Source organism: Peromyscus maniculatus, chromosome 10, assembly GCF_049852395.1.
Source record: "Peromyscus maniculatus bairdii isolate BWxNUB_F1_BW_parent chromosome 10, HU_Pman_BW_mat_3.1, whole genome shotgun sequence".
NCBI lineage: Eukaryota > Metazoa > Chordata > Mammalia > Rodentia > Cricetidae > Peromyscus > Peromyscus maniculatus.
The window spans coordinates 42,317,652-42,336,413 of record NC_134861.1 but is presented as its reverse complement, the minus strand read 5'-3'; the positions used below and the strand labels follow the sequence as shown (position 1 = coordinate 42,336,413).

At 41.3% G+C, this 18,762-nt stretch overlaps 1 protein-coding gene across 2 annotated transcripts in view; it reads left to right on the top strand.

The window, feature by feature from the left end:
• The first annotated feature begins 6,596 nt into the window (after positions 1–6,596).
• The window catches only part of Fam184b (family with sequence similarity 184 member B), a 100,732-nt gene continuing 88,566 nt past the window's right edge, over positions 6,597–18,762 (top strand). For both annotated transcript variants that reach the window (XR_006076468.2, XM_016000189.3), the window contains exon 1: positions 6,597–7,113. Coding sequence is in view for 1 of the 2 variants with exons in the window: in XM_016000189.3 (XP_015855675.1) it covers positions 6,967–7,113 (147 nt within the window). In the remaining variant the exon portion in view is untranslated. The remainder of the gene's footprint in view (positions 7,114–18,762) is intronic.

The following is an 18,762-nucleotide window of genomic DNA, read 5'->3' as shown; positions in this document are numbered from 1 at the left end:
TTATGTTGAACTGAATGGTGTTGTAAAATAAAAAAAAATAAAAAAAACCTCCTCTTTCTCGCTAACTAGACTCCCGGAGCTCCACCCGGGGCCTAGCCATAGATCTCTTCATCCAGATCCCTCAGTCGTTGGATGGGGTTTCTAGCACGACAATTAGGGTGTTTGGCCATCCCATCACCAGAGTAGGTCAGTTTGGGCTGTCTCTCACCATTGCCATCAGTCTATTGTGGGGGTATCTTTCTAGGCATCATGTTCCACATGTTGGTCTTCCAGGCATCATGTTCCACAATTGCATTCAGTGCTCACTTTCAAGATGTACACTGCAGAAGCTGTTTTCAAAAACCAAGATTTGCAGGAGGCTGCTTTACAAAAGGAACATTGCACCTTGCTCAAGCAAAGCTTCTCTTTAACTTTCAGGAATAATGTGTAGTTGATAGCAGGGACTTCAATAAGTTCTCATTTAAGTTTTAGTTTCCATAATCAAAAGAATTAGGAATTTGCTCCCCTTTTGGGGGTGGGGTGGAGTGGGGTAGGGTGAGACAATATCACTGTGTAGCTCTGGATGACCTAGAACTCACTATGTAGACCAGACTTGGCTGGCCTTAAAATCAGAAATCTTCTTGCTTTTGTCTCCCAAGTGTTGGAATTAAAGTCATGTAACAGCATCTCTAACCCAGTAATTATATACTTTTTGAAAAACATATTTTGAAAATACATATACTTTGCACCTTCCATACTATTTTTCCTATTAATATATAGCTAAAACTAGTGACTGGTCTACATTGCATTCCTGTGTATTTCAGATGTTTTTTCTATAAATATACTTAAGTTTTTTTTCTATTCCTTTTTATATAATCTCAGAATAAATTTATTGCAAGTGATAAATGCACTATTAGGATATCATTGTGTAAATTATGGCAGTCCAATCTGCCCTTCATCTTTTTTTTTAAATAAGAAGTAACCTATAATATATATATATACATATATATACATATATATATATATATATATATTGCACCAATTATAAGTATACTTCTTGGTGCTTCTTCACAAATATATGATGCCAATATCATATCAAGATATATACACTCAGATTATAGCACAAAAATTTCTGATCTGCCAGTCTATACCTTGACAGAAATAGCTACTTTTATAAAGGTTGGTTAATTTTGTTTTTCCTCAAATTTCATGTGAATTGGATCATACATTATGTGATATATTATACTCAGCTTCTTTCTTCAACATACTGGTTCATTATTCCTGTAATTTATCATATGAATTACCACAATTCATTTTATCTTTCGTCCATTGTGGAGTTCTTAACAAGTTTGGGTTATTACAAATAGAGTTGTCATAAAAATTCTGTGTTTTTGTGGATATGTACACTCATTCCTCTTTTATGTAAACCTTTGAGTCAAAGTGACTTGTCATAAGTGATGTGTGCTTAGTTGTAGTAAAACTGCCATACACTTTCCAAAGTGATTGTATGATTTTACTCTTTTACCAGTAATACATGGAAGTTCATTTGGGTATGTATATTTGCAAACACTTTATATATGATAAATATTTAAGTTCATAATAGTGTTGTTGTGCCAAACACCATTCTGCTCACTGAGGCTTTAGCAGTACATTAAACAGATAAAAATTCTTGCCTCCATAAAGTTTACATTTTATGATAAAAGTTTTTCAGTTCATATCCAGCATGTTACCTTTGTTTAAAAATGAACATTCACATATCAACAATAAGGCTAAAATATTTGCCACAGTTGTATGTCTATCAAAAATATGTACTTTCCCTTTTGGAGTAGAATTATGAGAATTATTGCCACCCAATAGGAATTCTATTTCTCAGACCTCATAACAGCGAGGGAGTGACTGTGATAATTTAGTCTCAGTGGGACATCAGTAGATGTACAGAACAAATTATCTTACTATTTTTACATTTATATATTTGTGTGTGCACATATCCCAGCACACAGGTACTAGGCAGAGGACAGTCTGTGAGAACTGGTTCTTTTCTTCCACCACGTGCATTCCAGGAATCCAGCTCAGGTCATCAGTCTTGGAGGCAAGCACCTTCACTGCCTGAGCTGTCTTGCTCAGCCACGTGAGCTTTATCCATGACGAGATTTTTATCTTCATTTGTTCCTTTATTGCTGTTTCTGGTTGAGTACAGATGGTCACAAGTCTTGAGGGATGTGAAGCCACAAGACAGAAGGGGACAGCCCCTCATTCATTTAGATAGGAAAGCAGGTCCCAAGGACTAGAGACTAGGGCTTTACTATGAGCAAAAATACACTACCATGTTGAACTACTAAACTATAGGGTATAGTTTAGCAATTAGAACTACCTTAATTTAATACACTCACCTTGCTAACATGGCAGGTGTTGATTAGCACCCTAAATATCTATCAAATGACTAACAGAATGAATATTCTTTTATCAAGAGTGGTATTTTCAATAGCAGCATCTGAATAGCTAATAGGAATATAAAATTGTGCTGAACATTACTAATCATGTAATTAAAGCCACAGTGAGATACTAGTATGCCACCACTAGAATGTGTAAAATAAAAGGCAAAATATAAAGTATTTGCAAATATATATACCAAAAATGAACTTCCATGTATTACTAGTGGAAGAGTAAAATAATACAGCCCCTAAATTTGATGTTTATCTAACACAGAACCATTGCTTTTGGTCTTTTACAATTATAGGCATGTCAGAATAAGAGAAGGAGGCAGCTACTGTTTAGCCTGCCAAAGGCCAAAGCCAGTGCCTCAGGGTAGTGTTAGATCCTGATGCCAACCCAGACCCAGACTTCATTGCAACCCTAGCTGTTGTAGAGTTTTTTAAAACTCTGAAGTCAGGGGGTTGGACAGACGGCTCATGTTAAGAGCACTGTTTGCTCTTCCAGAGGATCTAGGTTCAATTCCCAGTACCTACATGGCAGTACACAACTGTCTGTAACTCCAGTTTCACGGGATCCAACACACACGGTATACAGACATACAAGTAAGCGGAACATCATTTCACATAAAATAAAAATAGAAGGTTAAAAAAACTTTAAAAAAAAAAACATAAGTGAAGAGGTTATGTAACTAGTAGGAATAACTCTTGCTACCCTCATATTCATGATTCCTATAGTCCCTAGTGAAATTCTAATCAAATAAGGCTGATGAATAGGAGGTGATATGGTATGGGAGAATTATGTGCTTCCTCATTCAATATGATATTTAAGAGCTCAGTGGTTCAGAATCTTGCTTTAAATGTCCAGGTGTGGCTGTCTGTGGGAGAGAGAGCTGAAGACTAACAAAGAGTTTTGAGGGAGACTTCATTTCTTTCATGTTTAATGTTGTACCTTATGAACATATTACCTATTACAAAAAATGTGTTTAAATGCAATAGTTTATGAATAACTCCTAAGAATTGATTAGTCAAGGAAAACCTAACTACTGAGTTTGAACAAATTGCTACAAAGTCTCTCACACAAATTGGTGAATCTGGTTGCATAGTTGATCATTTAACTTACTTGTTAATTGTATTTGTACTGAAATCCTTCCCATGAGTTTATGAAGTTTTATAGGTGTTTAAGTTATAACGGTTACTAAAATCAGTGTTGAAACTGAACTAAAAACTGGACTTCCGAATCCCAAATTTCAAAATGAAAAAAATAATTCTAAAATATGTAAGTTTCTGTTGTTTCATTTGAAATATCAGAGTCGTAGTCATAATATACTAGTAAAATGTAATCTTCCAAAAGTTTCATTGAATGACTACTGCTGTGGGAGCTCAGCTCTCTCTGCCTGGCATTGTCAGGCCAGAGCTGCCTAGGATTCGGGAGTTGTCACTTGAGCCAAGGCTTTAATTTAAGGCTGACGGAACTGGAAGAGGAGGAGGGGTGAGGGAAACATTACAAAGCTAGAAGACACAGAGGGACCCGCCAGGGCTTTCTGGTGTCACTGAAGCAGTATTCAGATTAGTGTCTGCAGTGCTCAGCAGCACGGTAACAGAAGTAATTGTTTGTGTTGCCTCAGCCTAGTCCTAGGGAATCAAAGTTTCTGAGGTGGGGAGGCACGGGGCTCATTTAATCAAGTTCCTAATGACTGGAGGGTTTACTGAGACTTGAGAATTTCTAGCTCCATGTAAATGCTCTTGGTGATGTGTGTGTGTGTGTGTGTGTGTGTGTGTGTGTGTGTGTGTATTATAGTGACATGATAAAATGATTAAAATGAGGCAGTAGTCAGATCTAGAGAGAGAAATTAAGAAATAACAATTGGGGGACTGGAGAATGACTCTGAGGTAATCAACACTGGCTGTAGCAGAGGCCCCTGGTTCAATTCCCAGCACTCACACAGCAACTCCCAACCACCTGTAACTCCCTCCTTGCTTCTGCAGGCACCAGGAATGCATATGGTTCACAGACATACATACAGGCAAAACACCCTTGCATACTAAATTTTAGATTTATTTTAAAAGAAATATTCAACTGTCTATCAACTGCATTACCAATACTTAATTGTATTTAAATATTTGCTTTCAGTGAGAAAAAATTGTTACAAATGTAACTAGAATGTTTCAGGTCCATTCCTCTAAGTATTGGAGAGTTCCATTTATTTGAACTCTAGAAAAAAGACCAGAAGTAAAACTACAGTAATGCCAGATTCATTCTCTCCATGTACTCTAAAGTCAATGTACTTTGCGAACTGATTGTTTCCTGAACTGAGAAGGAGTTTGTGCCTGCCTCTCTTCTCTTTTCACTAGGCTCCACATCCGTTGCCTCTAGCACAGTTTTCAGGTAGGAAGCTGGAAATAATATTACCAAGTACTTATAGGCAGCTATTTCCAAAACAAATTGTGGTGCTCCTAATAATCATATTAATATTTTATGTAACCCCATTGTATTTTTGCCTCAACACATTTTATTCCAAAATGCCATATTCTGTGTAGTGTTACATGAATATGCTTAATGAAGTCTCAGTACAAATGTTGTCATTTTGTGACAGGGTGTTTTGTTTTTACATCTCCCTTGGGAGAGAAGATTGGGAAACGATGCTTCTGACTCAGAGTGCTTGGATTTCAGGAGTTTGCCACTATACCCAGCCCCAACACATATTTTAAAATTAGCTCAATTTCTCAACATTAATGCAAAGTAGATGAAAGGGAAAAAAAGAAATGAAAGGGATGAAATTACGATTAAATAATATGTATGATTAACTTTATTACAATGTAGTACTCAAGTGCTTGCACATGTTAGGAGACTCACCAGGAATGTGACCGTTGTGGTGCGTGTGTGTTCACACCCAAATACCATGAGTCACAGGGCCACTGAAGCGATAATCCAAAATGGTGAACAATTTTTGGTTCAGTGTTCTGGTTCCATGAAGGCTAATTTTCTTCTCATTAGCACAGTGGTTGAATTCCTGTAAAAGTTGGTGTATTATTAATATCCTACAGACGGCATTCTATATAACTTGGAATTAAATAGGGAGCTTGTTTTGAATACATGGACTCCTGGCCCTGATGGCCCGAGATTTTGTCCCCAGGAGTTCTAGGATAAGGCCTAAGATTCTCTTGGTGGCTATTGCGGGTCCTATGAATGCCTGGGAAAGTGGGTATGACTCACAGTAGTAGTATCAGTGTCTCTCCATTTCACACCCAACTGTTAATTTACCTCACCTATAAAAACGAGTATTATCACCTCCAGTACGGAAAGTCAGACAGTTTGTAAAATAAAATATATTCGCCATGAAAACTCATAACGATGACACTATTCCCACTTCAGAAAAATCTGACCTGGGTTCTATCGTATTTTCCAAAGTCCACTGTTTAAAAGCAAAGAAAGCCAGAAGGATTTTGGTTCTTTGGCTCACTACCCACCCACCTCCTTCCCAAACTAAAGGCAACAACTTCAAAATGCAACCAGATTCAGCCTCAGGTCTGTCCGAGATAATGGCACCGTTTGATGGGCCGCTTCACTTGAACTGGATAGGCTTGGCTGTTCAGCCCCATCTGATGCTCCTTGTGCTTCCCTTTTCCTTGTGCCTACCCGCTACCACCCTCTCTACACCTCCTGCAGGACTTTTTCTGTACTGCTAATCCTTTCCCTACTGTGGGTTATGTGGGTTCCTCGCCCCCGTTTCGGTCACTGTTGGCCTTAGACTTAACGTTGCTGGAGATCTCTAGCACTTGGCACTGAGCAGGCTCCTGTCCAAGCTTGGGAAAGGGGTTGGGGTCGCTCCCAGTTAGTCCAGCTCTGTGGTTCTGAGGCTCCAGCACTGTCCCATCTTGAGCTCTGGATCCCAACCTCCTTGAATCAGAGTGGTTAGCCCCCCCCCCCCATTCTACCTCCTGCCCCTCAGCATCCCGCCTCCTACGTTCACCCTCCAAGCATCAGGGCTGCAGGTAACGGACCCGCTGTCTCACCTGTCCCATCTACTACCAACTCACAGGATTTGGGGGTATTTTTATTCGGACTCGCAGGTCTGCTAGGGACTAAGGCCAGCATTTTTTCCTCTTAGCTTGGGCTATCCACCACGGGCTAGCTCGCTCCTAGCGGAGTTGGGAGCCCCAGTGCCACCCAGTTGCCCACAAAAACTATTGTCCAGGGCAACCTCCTCCCCTCCAGAACACCCCTCAGAAGCTGTCCTCTTGCAGGTGTAACCCGCACCCTCTCGGAAACATCCGCAGATCGTGAACCCCACGTGCAGGGCGCCAGCGCCACGCTGCAGGGTGCGGGTGCCCGTGAGCCAGCTAGCCCGCGAACGAGCACGAGCAGAGGAAGGTGGGTGCGCGAGTGGGCCCGGGAGGGAGACACCTCCGGAAAAGGGAGCCACGCTGCTGTGCTGGCAAGACCGCAGTGCCACCTCTCTGGAGAAAGTCCTCACGCCCGCGCTCGCACGCACGTGCACACGGCCAGCAGGGAGAGCGCGAGCCAGAGCTTTTCAGTGCAGGGCGCCTTAAAGCCATGGCATCTGCCCTCAACAGCAAAATCCAGCCGCCAGGAACCTGCGCGAGCTCTAAAGCCGACGCCCGCGCTGGCTCGGGCTGGAGAATGGACTGTGATCCCGAGATGCACGTGAAAATGTGCAAGAAAATCGCTCAGCTCACCAAGGTAAGGCGGGGTGCTGCGGGAGGACCAGCTGTGCCCCAGGGGCACCCGGAGTAAGGGTGGGAGTGCGGACGCACCCCAGGGGAGACCCGCACTGAATCTCGACAAACTTTGTCTCGGAGACCAAGGGAAGCTGTCCTATATCTGGGTGAAGTGACCTTCTGGATACAGCGTTTAGAAGCAGCAGACAGGATCCTTGCCAAGGAAACTCCCGCAGCCTGCTTGCTGAGCAGGTGGACTGTGCTTTCCCAAGGTTAGAGTGTGAGTGTGAGTGTGAGTGTGTGTGTGTGTATGTGTGTGTGTGTGTGTGTATTTATGCTCCCTTACCCAAGGTTAGAGTGTGAGGATGTGTATGTGTGTGTGTGAATTGTGTGTGTGTGTGTGTGAAGTGTGTGTGTGTGTGTGTGTATTTCTCCCTTACCCAAGGTTAGAGTGGGAGTGTGTGTGTGTGTGTGTGTGTGTGTGTGTGTGTGTGTGTGTGTTTATGCTCCCTTACCAGTCCTCTGTGCCCTACAGCTGGGGAGATCATGTGAGCCCTATTTAAACACGATTCATTTATTCCTTCATTCAACAAATATTTCAATCATTTGTTGAGTGCTAGCAGCCTTGTGTGGCAGTGTACTAAACCTGGAAGACAGCCCAGAGGACTTACTATAAAACTGACTGCAGGCATGTGAGCGAGCATAAATGGGAAAAATGTGGGATTCAATATATAACTGTGGGAATGGAAAAGACCTTCGGAGGTCAGCCAACGCATCTCCCTACTTTATCTCAGGGTCCTGTTTGAATCCATCGAGGCTGTGTGTCTGAGATGTTACCAATACAGGTTAATCCCTTGCAATTTCCCAATTAGGAGCAACTCCTCGAAGATTCCCTCCACTTGTCAGTAAACAGAAAACATCCCTCCCTGTCTTTCCTGATGAGTTTAAGTGGATTAAATTAGCTGTTTACTTGGGATTTTCCTTTTGGCCTCAAACTCCTAACACAATGCCTACCAGTAGAAGAGCAGCTCCAGGGGTTGTCCATGTATAATGAAGGACATGTCCTGCCCTCTTTCCTAAACATCTTCCTCGCACTTCCCACACCTGCTCTTTTGAAGATGGGTAGGCATCCTTACTGCACTGCTTTGCCAGAAAAAATACAACACAGACTTGAAACAGAACACTACGAGCTGTGTTCTCCTTTCCTGCCATTAACCTCTTCATATTCTTTGCACATGAGCCCGTCTCCAAACAGTCGCTTCTTGAAAACCTTGACTTGTAACATTATGTGTAACCCATACTTATCTAATGGCACCAATAATAAAACTTAAGTTTATTATATAAAATTCATTTAAGTACCTGGAAAGGCAATTATAGTATACGGCACCTTCCCTGTCTTCAAAATGCTAAAATGTTTTTGAAGGGAAGCAAGATTTGAAATAGCAAGAGAAATTTAAAGCACAAAACAATTGCTACGTGTGACAGTTCAAATTATGAGTTCTATGAAAGTAGAAACAAAGAGTATGACATTGTGTGCAGAAACAAGGAAATTTTTATGAAAGAAATTATCCTTGAATTGTGATAGTGATGATTTACTATCATACTAGGACTGCCTGCTGTATTTAAACTATTTAATCTTTTAAAATAGTTTTATTATTTGTATTTACGTGTACATGTCTGTCTGTATATACACTCCATTGGGTGGGTGCCTGTGGAAGCCAGAAGATGTGGGTTCCCAAGGAGCTAGAGTTACGGGTAACTGTGAGCCACCCAACGTGGCTGCTGGAATCAAACTCAGATCCCCTGGAAAAGCAGCAAGTACTGTTAACCACTGAGCCATCTCTCCTGTCCCATATACTGAATACTGGTGCCATGAAACCTAGGCACCTTCCATCCTGGCTAATAGAGTCATTTTGGGAAAGGGACTCTTACTTGAGAAAATGCCTCCATAAGATTTCCCTGTGGGCAAGTCTGTAGTGCAGTTTTTAATTACAGCTGGAGGGCCCAGCTGACGGTGGGTGGTGCCATCCCTGGACAGGTGGTCATGGGTACTGCAAGAAAGCGGTCTGGGCAAGCCAGTAAACATTCCTCCATGGCCTCTGCTTTAGTTTCTGCCTCCAAGTTCTTTCCCTGACATCCCTGGATGATGGACTACAAACTGTAAGATGGAATAAACCTTTTCTTCTTCAAGTTGCTTTTGTGATAGTGTTTTACCACAGCCGTACAATCCCTAAGACACAGCCCTTTCCTCTGTAGTGCGTCAAACAAACAGATCGTTTCAGTGTGATTGGGTAATGAGTCTATTCAGTAAGATTTATGGAATACCTATTATTTGCTAAGTCATGAAGACCCAGCAGAATAGAAGGCAGACACCATCCCTGGTACATTTCTCAGATTATATACTCCATTACAAATCATGATTTATTCTTACTGTGTAGTGCCTCTCATTACCGTTTTTCTTGCTAAGTGCTTAATGTAAAATTGTTGTTTCTTTTGCCTACTATTTGTATAGCGCTTATTTCCCACATTTGTACATTTAATATTTCCGTGAGTTTGTCTTTGATAGATGAATTTAATCCAAGGAATTACTGATATTCTTCCATCATAATTTGTGGTTTTCCTTTACCATTTTTTTCTCTTTGCTTCCTTAGCCTCTATCCCCATGTTCTGTAAGATTAGTGAAATGATTTATGTTCTATTAATAGTTTGAGTGCTCAGGGCTTTATTCAACTCAGTCTCAGAATTGTCTTTAATATTTCAACATAGTTACTTAACTATGATGTTTCTATTAAAGCTATCTAAGTGAATTTTCCAACAACAACAAAAACTTTCTTCACCTGTTAGTAAAATTCAACATGTTTTTTAGTCAGTGATCCATAAAAAAAAAAGTCTACTTGGAGAACAAGTCCATTTCTCTCTTTTTTTTCCTTTCTTTTTTTTTCCCCCCAAGTCAGGGTTTCTCTGCATAGTTTTGGTGCCTGTCCTGGATCATGCTCTATTGCCCAGGCTGGCCGTGAACTCACAGAGATCCTCCTGGCTCTTCTTCCTGAGTGCTGGGGTTAAAAGTGTGTGCCACCACCACGCGGCATGAGTCTATTTATGTACATTGGAAGTTAGTTGCTATTCACACCCCCATCACTAAGCAGCCTTTCATTCTTTTCTGTCCTTTCCCAAAAAAATGTACTTACATAATTATTTCTGTGCATATGTGTCTGAGTAAGTATATACACACATTTTGGTGCACATGCTGGTGGCCAGAAGAAAATGTGAAGTGTCCTCCTTTGTCACTCCCTGTCTATTCCCATGAGGCTAGGACTCTCCCTGAACCAAGAGACTCTAGTTTTCATATGTAGGCTAGCCTCCAGTAAAGCTCAGCTCTCCTTTTATCTCTACCCATTACAGAGCTGGTGTTACAGCTTGTGGTAGGGGTGCCAGAACTTGAACTCTGCTTCTCATGGTTGCTCAACAAACACCCTTTGCCACTGAGCCTTCTCTCCAGCCCAAATCTCCAGGTTTGTCTCTCTGGGCATTTCATATAAATGAAATCATACAATATTTAGTCCTTTATTCCTGGCTTTTCCTTTCAGGACCATTATGTTCTAGATCATCCTCTATTCATACTTTTTTTATTGTTCATGCATGTATCCCTTGCATAACTACCTCGTGTTTTATTTATCCCTTTGCCAGCTGATAATTTTGAAGTCCACTTTTGTGGCTATCATAGACAGTGTTGCTATGGACATTAAATATTCATATGCAAGTCATTATGTGCCTTTGGATACAAACTTAAAAATAAAATTGTTCATGTCTACACTAAATTTCTGTTTAACTTTCTAAGAAACTAGAAGGTTTCCCAAAGTCATTATACAATTCTACATTTTCCAGTTCACTTTCTCAGTAAAATTTCCCACTCCATACCCCTATTCCAAATTCTGAAATGACAGTCAAGTACAATTCCAGGCTTCATTTTGTACTTACCTTGCACTCTTTATGCTTATCTTTAACTTTTTAAAAATTAAAAATGTGCAGGGCGGCAGTGGCGCATGCCTTTAATCCCAGCACTCAGGAGGCAGAGCCAGGCAGATCTCTGTGAGTTCTAGGCCAGCCTGGTCTACAGAGTGAGATCCAGGACAGGAACCAAAACTACACAGAGGAACCCTGTCTCAAAAAACCAAAAAGAAAGAAAGAAAGAAAGGAAGGGAGGGAGGGAGGGAGGGAGGGAGGGAGGGAGGGAGGGAGGGAAGGAAGGAAGGAAGGAAGGAAGGAAGGAAGGAAGGAAGGAAGGAAGAAAGAAAGAAGAAAATTAAAAATGCATAAAACCTGTATGTATTTGTGAGACCCAGTGTGATGGCTCAAGTATGCAGTATGTATGGTCATCCCAGGATAGCTGGTGTCTCCACCACCCTGTTTCTTTGTGGTGAAATGATTCAAACTCTTTTCTAGCTGTTTTGAAAGACACAATTATTTGTTGTCCACCATGGTTTCCCTGTGGTTCTCTGGAACATTACAAGGCATTCCATCTACCCCAGCTGGCCCTTTCTACTCAGTACCAGCCCTCTCCTACCTCTTTACTGTCCTTTGGTGACCATTATTCATTCTACTTTGCACCTTCATGAAAACAGTTATTTCAGCTGCTACATGTAAGTAAGAACATGCAGTATTTGTCTTTCTGTGTAGAACTTCCTCCAGCTACAACAATGCCTTCAGCTCCATTCCTGATGCAGCAAATGACAGGATTTTATCCTGTTTTATGAGTGGATAGGACACTGCTGTGTATAGATAACACATTTTCATCCACCAGTGGACATCTGGGTGTATTTCATGCCTTGGCTTTTGTGAATACACAGCCATCCCTCTTTTTCCCTCCTGTATCCTTTCCTGAAATGGCTTTGTCCCTTAAAAGTGGGATCACATTTATCTTTTAAGTTCCCCTTCCTCTTAAAAAAAAAAAGCCTTTGAAAACCTTTTTATTTTAAATGTGTTTATTATATGATAATTCATTTTCCTTATCCATCTGTTTCTCTAGCAGTTGATATAGTAACTGGCACAAAATAGAACCTTACTAAGTTTGTTAAATTCTATTAAAATTTCCTCCACGTATGGGGCTGGAGAGATGGCTCAGCAGTTAAGAGCACTATCTGGTCTTCAGAGGACCCTGGGTTGATTTCTAGACCCACATGTCAGCCCACAGCCATCTGTAACTCCAGTCCCAGGGGATCTTACACCCTCTTCTAGCCTCTGAGAGTCCTCCTCACACGTGGTACACATAACTTAGATGCAGACAAAACAGCCACATGCATTTTAAAAAAAAGTTCTTCCCATGTATTTGGTTAAGATTTCTTTCATTGTACTGATTCCTAAGAAAATATAGTAATATATCTTCTAAAATAGTAAAATCCTGGGGTTGGGGATTTAGCTCAGTGGTAGAGTGCTTGCCTAGCAAGCTCAAGGCCCTGGGTTCGATCCTCAGCTCCAAAAAAAAGAAAGAAAGAAAGAAAGAGAGAGAGAGAGAGAGAGAGAGAGAGAGAGAGAGAGAGAAAGGAAGGAAGGAAGGAAGAAAGAAAAAAATAGTAAAATCCTTAATTTTATGTATAGTAGCATAACGCTACTATAATCACATGACCCAAAATCCAAAATGCACATGAAAAGCATCTGGAGAGCTTCTAACAACATAGCCATTCGTTGGGTATTACAGCATATATTTATAACCCCAGCTGCTTGAGAGACTGAGGTGAGACAAAAGCATTGCAAGTTCAAAGCTTGCCCCAGCTATGTCATGAGTTGCCTAGGCAACTTAGTCAGCCTTGTTTCAAATTGGGATTTTAAAAAGCCTGGGGTGTAAGTCAAAGGCAGTGTGCTTGCCTAGCATACACAAGGCCCTAGATCAGTTACACACCCGTGCTTGCACGTTGCCAGTTATAAACTTTACAACTAAATGCAACGGTGACCCTAAACTAGATTCTACCCTGGTGATTCGTCATGAGGCTTCCTAACATAAGAGGTGTTATAATCCAGTGCCAGGCAGATCTTGGCCCCGGCCGCTGTTTGGCTTCACATCCTGAACCTGATGCACTGTAGAAGTGAACACAAAACTGAGGAGTGAACTGTTACCCCAGTGACCTGGACCAAAGCAAGCCCTTCTCTGGCCTTGGAAGCCAGGAAGTACCATGAGGCAATAGGAGTGATGCCTTTCACCAAAGGCATCCTCTGTCACGGGCTGCCATTTGAGCCCAGAGTTTTCTTAGTTAAAAGGAGTTGCAAATTTTATTACACCCTCTGACTTGATTCCATCTACTTCACTGAAAATATTCCTGTGCTTGTAGAAGCTTGTTTGGGGACAGATGTTTAAGCAGTTGTACTTTGAAAGCTACAGATCTGTTTTAACAAGCCCACTCCGTTGGAATCTTATACTTTAATGATATAACCCGTGATGTAAACATGTCCATCCCTCACTATCTTTTGCATCATACCATAAAGCAGTATTCAGTGCTCCCTAAGCTGGGTGTCCTTGAACCCTACTAAGATGTTTCAACTTTGCATTGCCATTCTAGACCTCTCTCTCCTTCCCCATCTCCACTCCATAGCCTTCCTTCAGTCTTTTCTCCACACAGCAGCAACCAGAGTGATCTCCAACCCTCCTACATTGCTGGCAAAAATCCGAAATGATGTGGCCACTTTAAAAAAATGGCCTCAACAGTTCCCTAAATAGTTAAACAGAAATGTTATATGATCTAACAATTACATTTTTGAGTACCCAAGAGAAATGAAAACACCTGTCTCCATAAAAATTTTTATGTGAATGTTCACAGAAACATTACTTATATTGCTAAAAAATAGACACAAACTAAATCTCTGTCACCAAGGAGCAGGTGGAGGAAATATATTCAAAAATATATACACAAAAATTGTCAGGTTTAAATGCTAAGGAATGTAGTTCAGATACGGTATGGAGAGTCGCTAAGGGTTTCTTTTTTTTTTTTTCTCTCACCATGTATCCCTGGCTGGCCTATAACCCACTGTGTAGACCTGGCTGGTATCAAACTCACAGAGATCCACCTGCCTCTGCCTCCTGAGTGCTGGGATTAATGACTGCGCCACCTTATTCAGCCTCAGGGTTTCATTTGAGGGTAAAGCATGTTCTGAAGCTAAATGGTGATAGCTCTGTAACTAAATATACTGAATGTCATTTCACTATATAAGGATAAGTTACCTGGTATAAAAATTATATCTTCCTAAAACTATTAAAAACAGAAACAAAAAATGGACTTATGTCTGTCCTTTTTAATGTAGCTCTGAATCAATTCCTTATGACTTTATCCCATAAAACAATCAGTCTACTTCAATTCTTCATTTCTACCTCCACACCGTAGTCCAGATTTTCAAGTCTGGCCCTCAACTCCTTCTGCGGCATTCCCTTCGATCACTTTCACCCCTCAGGTTGTGGCAAGAACAGTCTTTTAATGTAAACCAAAGCATGTAACTATAAAATCTAAAACCCAGTAATGGTTTGTTTTGAAGTGAAATCCCAGGTTCACTTAGAATGAAATTTGCTCATCTGTAATAAATTGTCTACCATCATCACTTGAGGTGGCTCTTTCTCTCCCCGAAGTGTTATCTCCTATACCACAACAGCCTTCCTCCAGGTCTCCGACTATAACATCACACCTACTGTGTATTTGAATGTGAAATGTTGCCCAGAGGCTAACTCACATGTCTGAACACTTGCTGTCCACACTGCTTGGGTAGGTTATGGGTCTTTTAGGAAGCAGAGCCTTGTTGGAAGAAGTGGGTCACTGGGGTTAGGTCTGCAGGTTTTATACCTAGACCCCACTTTCAGTTTATTCTCTGCTTCCTGAGTGTGAATGAAATGTGACCAGACAGCTCCCTGCTCCTCCTCCATGCCTTCCCTATCTGCTGCCATGTTTTCTGCAGCGTGCTTGCCTGAGTCCCCCTGGAGATGTAATCCAAGATAGATCTTTTCTCCTTTAAGTTGCTTTTGTCAGGGTTTTTTATCACAGCAACTTCAAACCGAGACACATACCGTGACGCATCTGTATTATTTTTCCAGTTTTGGTGTCTTTCATAGGAAGACTGAGACAACAGCACACGTATGAATCTGTCTGAGCTCTTTAATGCTTCCGAACCATCTGAACCCCCTTGCCGCTCTTTTTAGACTTCTCTGTAACACCTACATTGATACCGTATGGGTTTATTTGCTTGTTTGGTGTGTGAGTGTTGTTTTGTTGTAAGCTTGTCATTTTTAGGTCTCTCAGAAGCCTTCAACAAGAGCTTCCTTCTCACAGAAATAGATAATTGATGTAATCTGGCATGAAATTGTATAACTACAAACATAAATGAAGCTGGTATAAACAAGCAACTCTGGACCCAAAAAAGGACGAAGGGTATCCATTTTTCTAATTAGGGATTAAACGGAGACTTGTGAAAGATCATCTATTGCTTGTGTACAGAAATAAATTACCATGTTAACAGTTTACTACGGGAGAACTGAGAAAGCCTGAATAATCTGAATGATCACAAAGATTCCTTGAAATAGCCCCTGCCAGTGTTTTGGTTGATTCTACTTTCTCCTCACTAAAGTCAATAATCCGAAGGTCTTTCTTTTGACTCTCTACCTTTGCACACTTGCCAGAGTCTTTCCTGGAGACTGACTCCTCTAGCAGAGCTCATCTTTGTTTCAGGTAGGAGCGTGTGAAGATCAGGAAGAATGGAAGGAAACAGCCTAAAAAGAAATGTTTAAGAATGTTTCAAACAATCCAAAAGAAAGCATGTCCTGGGTGCCTGATTTGTTTACTATAAACCTCACATTTATTACAACTCTCATAACCTAAACACAACCTCTATGAGAGAAATACTCTATAGTTACAGAGACAATAACATCATTATGTTGTTGTTGATTTGTTTTGATTTTTGAGACAGGGTCTCTCTATGTATCCTTCACTGTCCTAGAATTTACCATACCAGACTGCCTCCAATTCACAGAGATCTGCCTGCCTCTGTGTGCTGGGATTCAAGGTGTTCACCACCATGCCCAGCTGACATCATTACTTTCAAACCACTTTGACATCATCACAACCCAGGCTGTTGGTTCACTGGAACCTATTTGAAGTGATTTAGTATATTGTGAGCTCCAGGGAAAGAGAATATATCTGGAAAATGCTCCTAGGTAAATTAAAGTATCAGAGAAACATGCTTTTCTCATATTTCAGAGGCCCACTAAAAGCAAACATACTAGCAATTACCCAAGAGGCAAGTCATTCACCTTGGTCTCCCTAGAAAGCCTTTTTCTTGGCTGTAGAACCTTCAAAGCAAGAAGCAGAAAGATCCACTTTTGCATCTTTGGTATCATCATTGAGAACAGTGTTTTCCCCAGACTTCTGAAGCATAGCAAATGTTTTTTAAAAGGTTTTTCCTAAAACTATTTCCCCTGCCTGCTGAGTTCCAAAAGAGCACTGTGTAGCTTTGCTCCTTGACCTCGAGACTCTTGTCCTGTTGAAATACAAGCCCAGAGGATTGTTTAGCATTCCATCTTGCTGTGTTCTTGGTGGATATTGTTTTTTCTTGATACTAACTATAGAAGACTAAAACACACACACACACACACACACACACACACACACACATACACACACACACACACACACACACAGTGTCCACGTTAAGCCCCTACGAATGCTGCCTTATTGGAAGAAAAGAGAATTTGCAGATGTAATGAGGCAATGAGATGACACAGCCTTGTATTACTTGACTAGGCCCTAAATTCCATAACATGCATCCTTATAAGAGAAAGACAGGGGGTGCTTTAAGACAGAATGGGAGAAGGCGCAGAGGAGGGAGAGGACACAGGAAGATGGAGGCAGGATTGTAGTGATGCACTACATATCAAAAAATGCCTGGAGCCACCAGAAAGTGGAGGAGGCAAAGAATAAATTGTGCCTGTGTGGCTCAGAAGGGAGAAAATCCTGCAGCCATGTGGACTTTTGACTTCTGGTTCCTAGAACTCAGAGAGAATAAAGTTGTTATTTTAAACTAGCAAGTGTGGGGTGATTTGATATGGCAACCACAGAGAACAGACCTCTTTTACATCTCTCTACCATCTACATCACCAAAGGCTTCTTCCTTCCCACAACACTACTGTAGTTCTCTGGGAATGATCGCAATCAGCCATGGTTGGAGAACTCACATTTTAAGTATACTCTTAGGTAACATTTCAGACTACAGATTGATGGTTCTTTGAGATGATCAAGGTTTTTGTTCTTGTTTTAATGGATGTTTGTTTGCTGTGGTTTGATTTTGACCTTCTTCCTCCTTAAATTACCAATAGCTTCTAACACACTGCTGGGAACTCACTCATCCGTGTGAGCTGAAGGCTTTGAACTGCAAGATGTTAGGGCTCAGCTCAGGGAAGTACCAGTAAGATTCAGATTAAAGAATGGACATGTAAGCAAAATTCCAATCTAAACGGGATGCTAAGTCACTCCTGGGGGCCAGCTCACTGTGAACAGCAAGAGATGCACAGAAGGCAGAGATCCTCAACCACAGGCAGTGCGTGCGCTTCGGTGAGCTGTTTTCCTTTAGAGGTACAATTTGGAAGTGTCCATGGAGTAATAAGAGATAATAAGTATGACACTCTGTAAAGAGGGAACTCTCTGGTTAACCACAGGCTTTTATTTTACTGTGTAAACATGCAGATTTGGGCCCAGAGCTAAGTAGCTCCTGGAAGTTAAAAGATTTAACTCATACCATTCTCCCCATCTTTCTCCACTTGTTCTCTTCAGGCTTTTACATGGGCATTGACCAAACCAGCTGGAGAGATGTTAGCTTCTTAGTTTATGTGTCCCTCGGTCTAGGTGTACATTTTGCAGATGGAGTTGTGATGGATTTATGGCAGAAACATGGCACATAGACAGGTGCTAGGGTAAGGAGATGAGGGGCATGGTGCATTCAAATTTTGAAGCCTAAGTTTATCTAGATCAGAGTTTGGCTAAAGCCAAGGGAGTGAAAAAGAACCTGTTTCTGGTTTTGTTCATTTTCCTGCCAGGGTAGTCTGTCCTTGAAAAGCATGCCCCTCAAGCATCTGCTATTCCTTGCACTTGCAAGCTCATTAATGGCATGTTCCCAGAGACCCAGAAATAGCAAATTCCATTAAAAGGCTTATCATTAAATACAATGCAGCTCTTTATGTAGGAGAAGGATGGCCTCTGAATAAGGGTCCATTAGGGCTCTGGGCTGGAAAAATTAGGTCAGCTTTCTTTTACGGGAGAAATTAATACAGCAGGCAAGAGCTAGCAATACTGCCAACATTCATCTTGGAAAGCTTTTCCTCTTTGTGCTGCCAAAGTGCATTCATCCAGACTTGCTATTCCTGTCCTCAGCCACTGGGAGCAAGGCCCATTTGTCCTGTGGAAGACTATCAAATTATCTGATAACAACCTAAATAAATATGAGAGGGAAATTTGGAACCAAGTGTAGGCTGGTGTGTGTGTGTGTCTGTGTGTTCGTGCACTCTTAAATGTAATCTAAACCAGGCCATAGAAAAGCAAAATTAGCCAATAACTAGCCTCTCTCTCCTTTGGAGGGTCCTAATGTCAATCTCATTGCCAAATCCAGAGACACTGTCACTAGGACAGACCGATGAGGAGAGATTATTTTC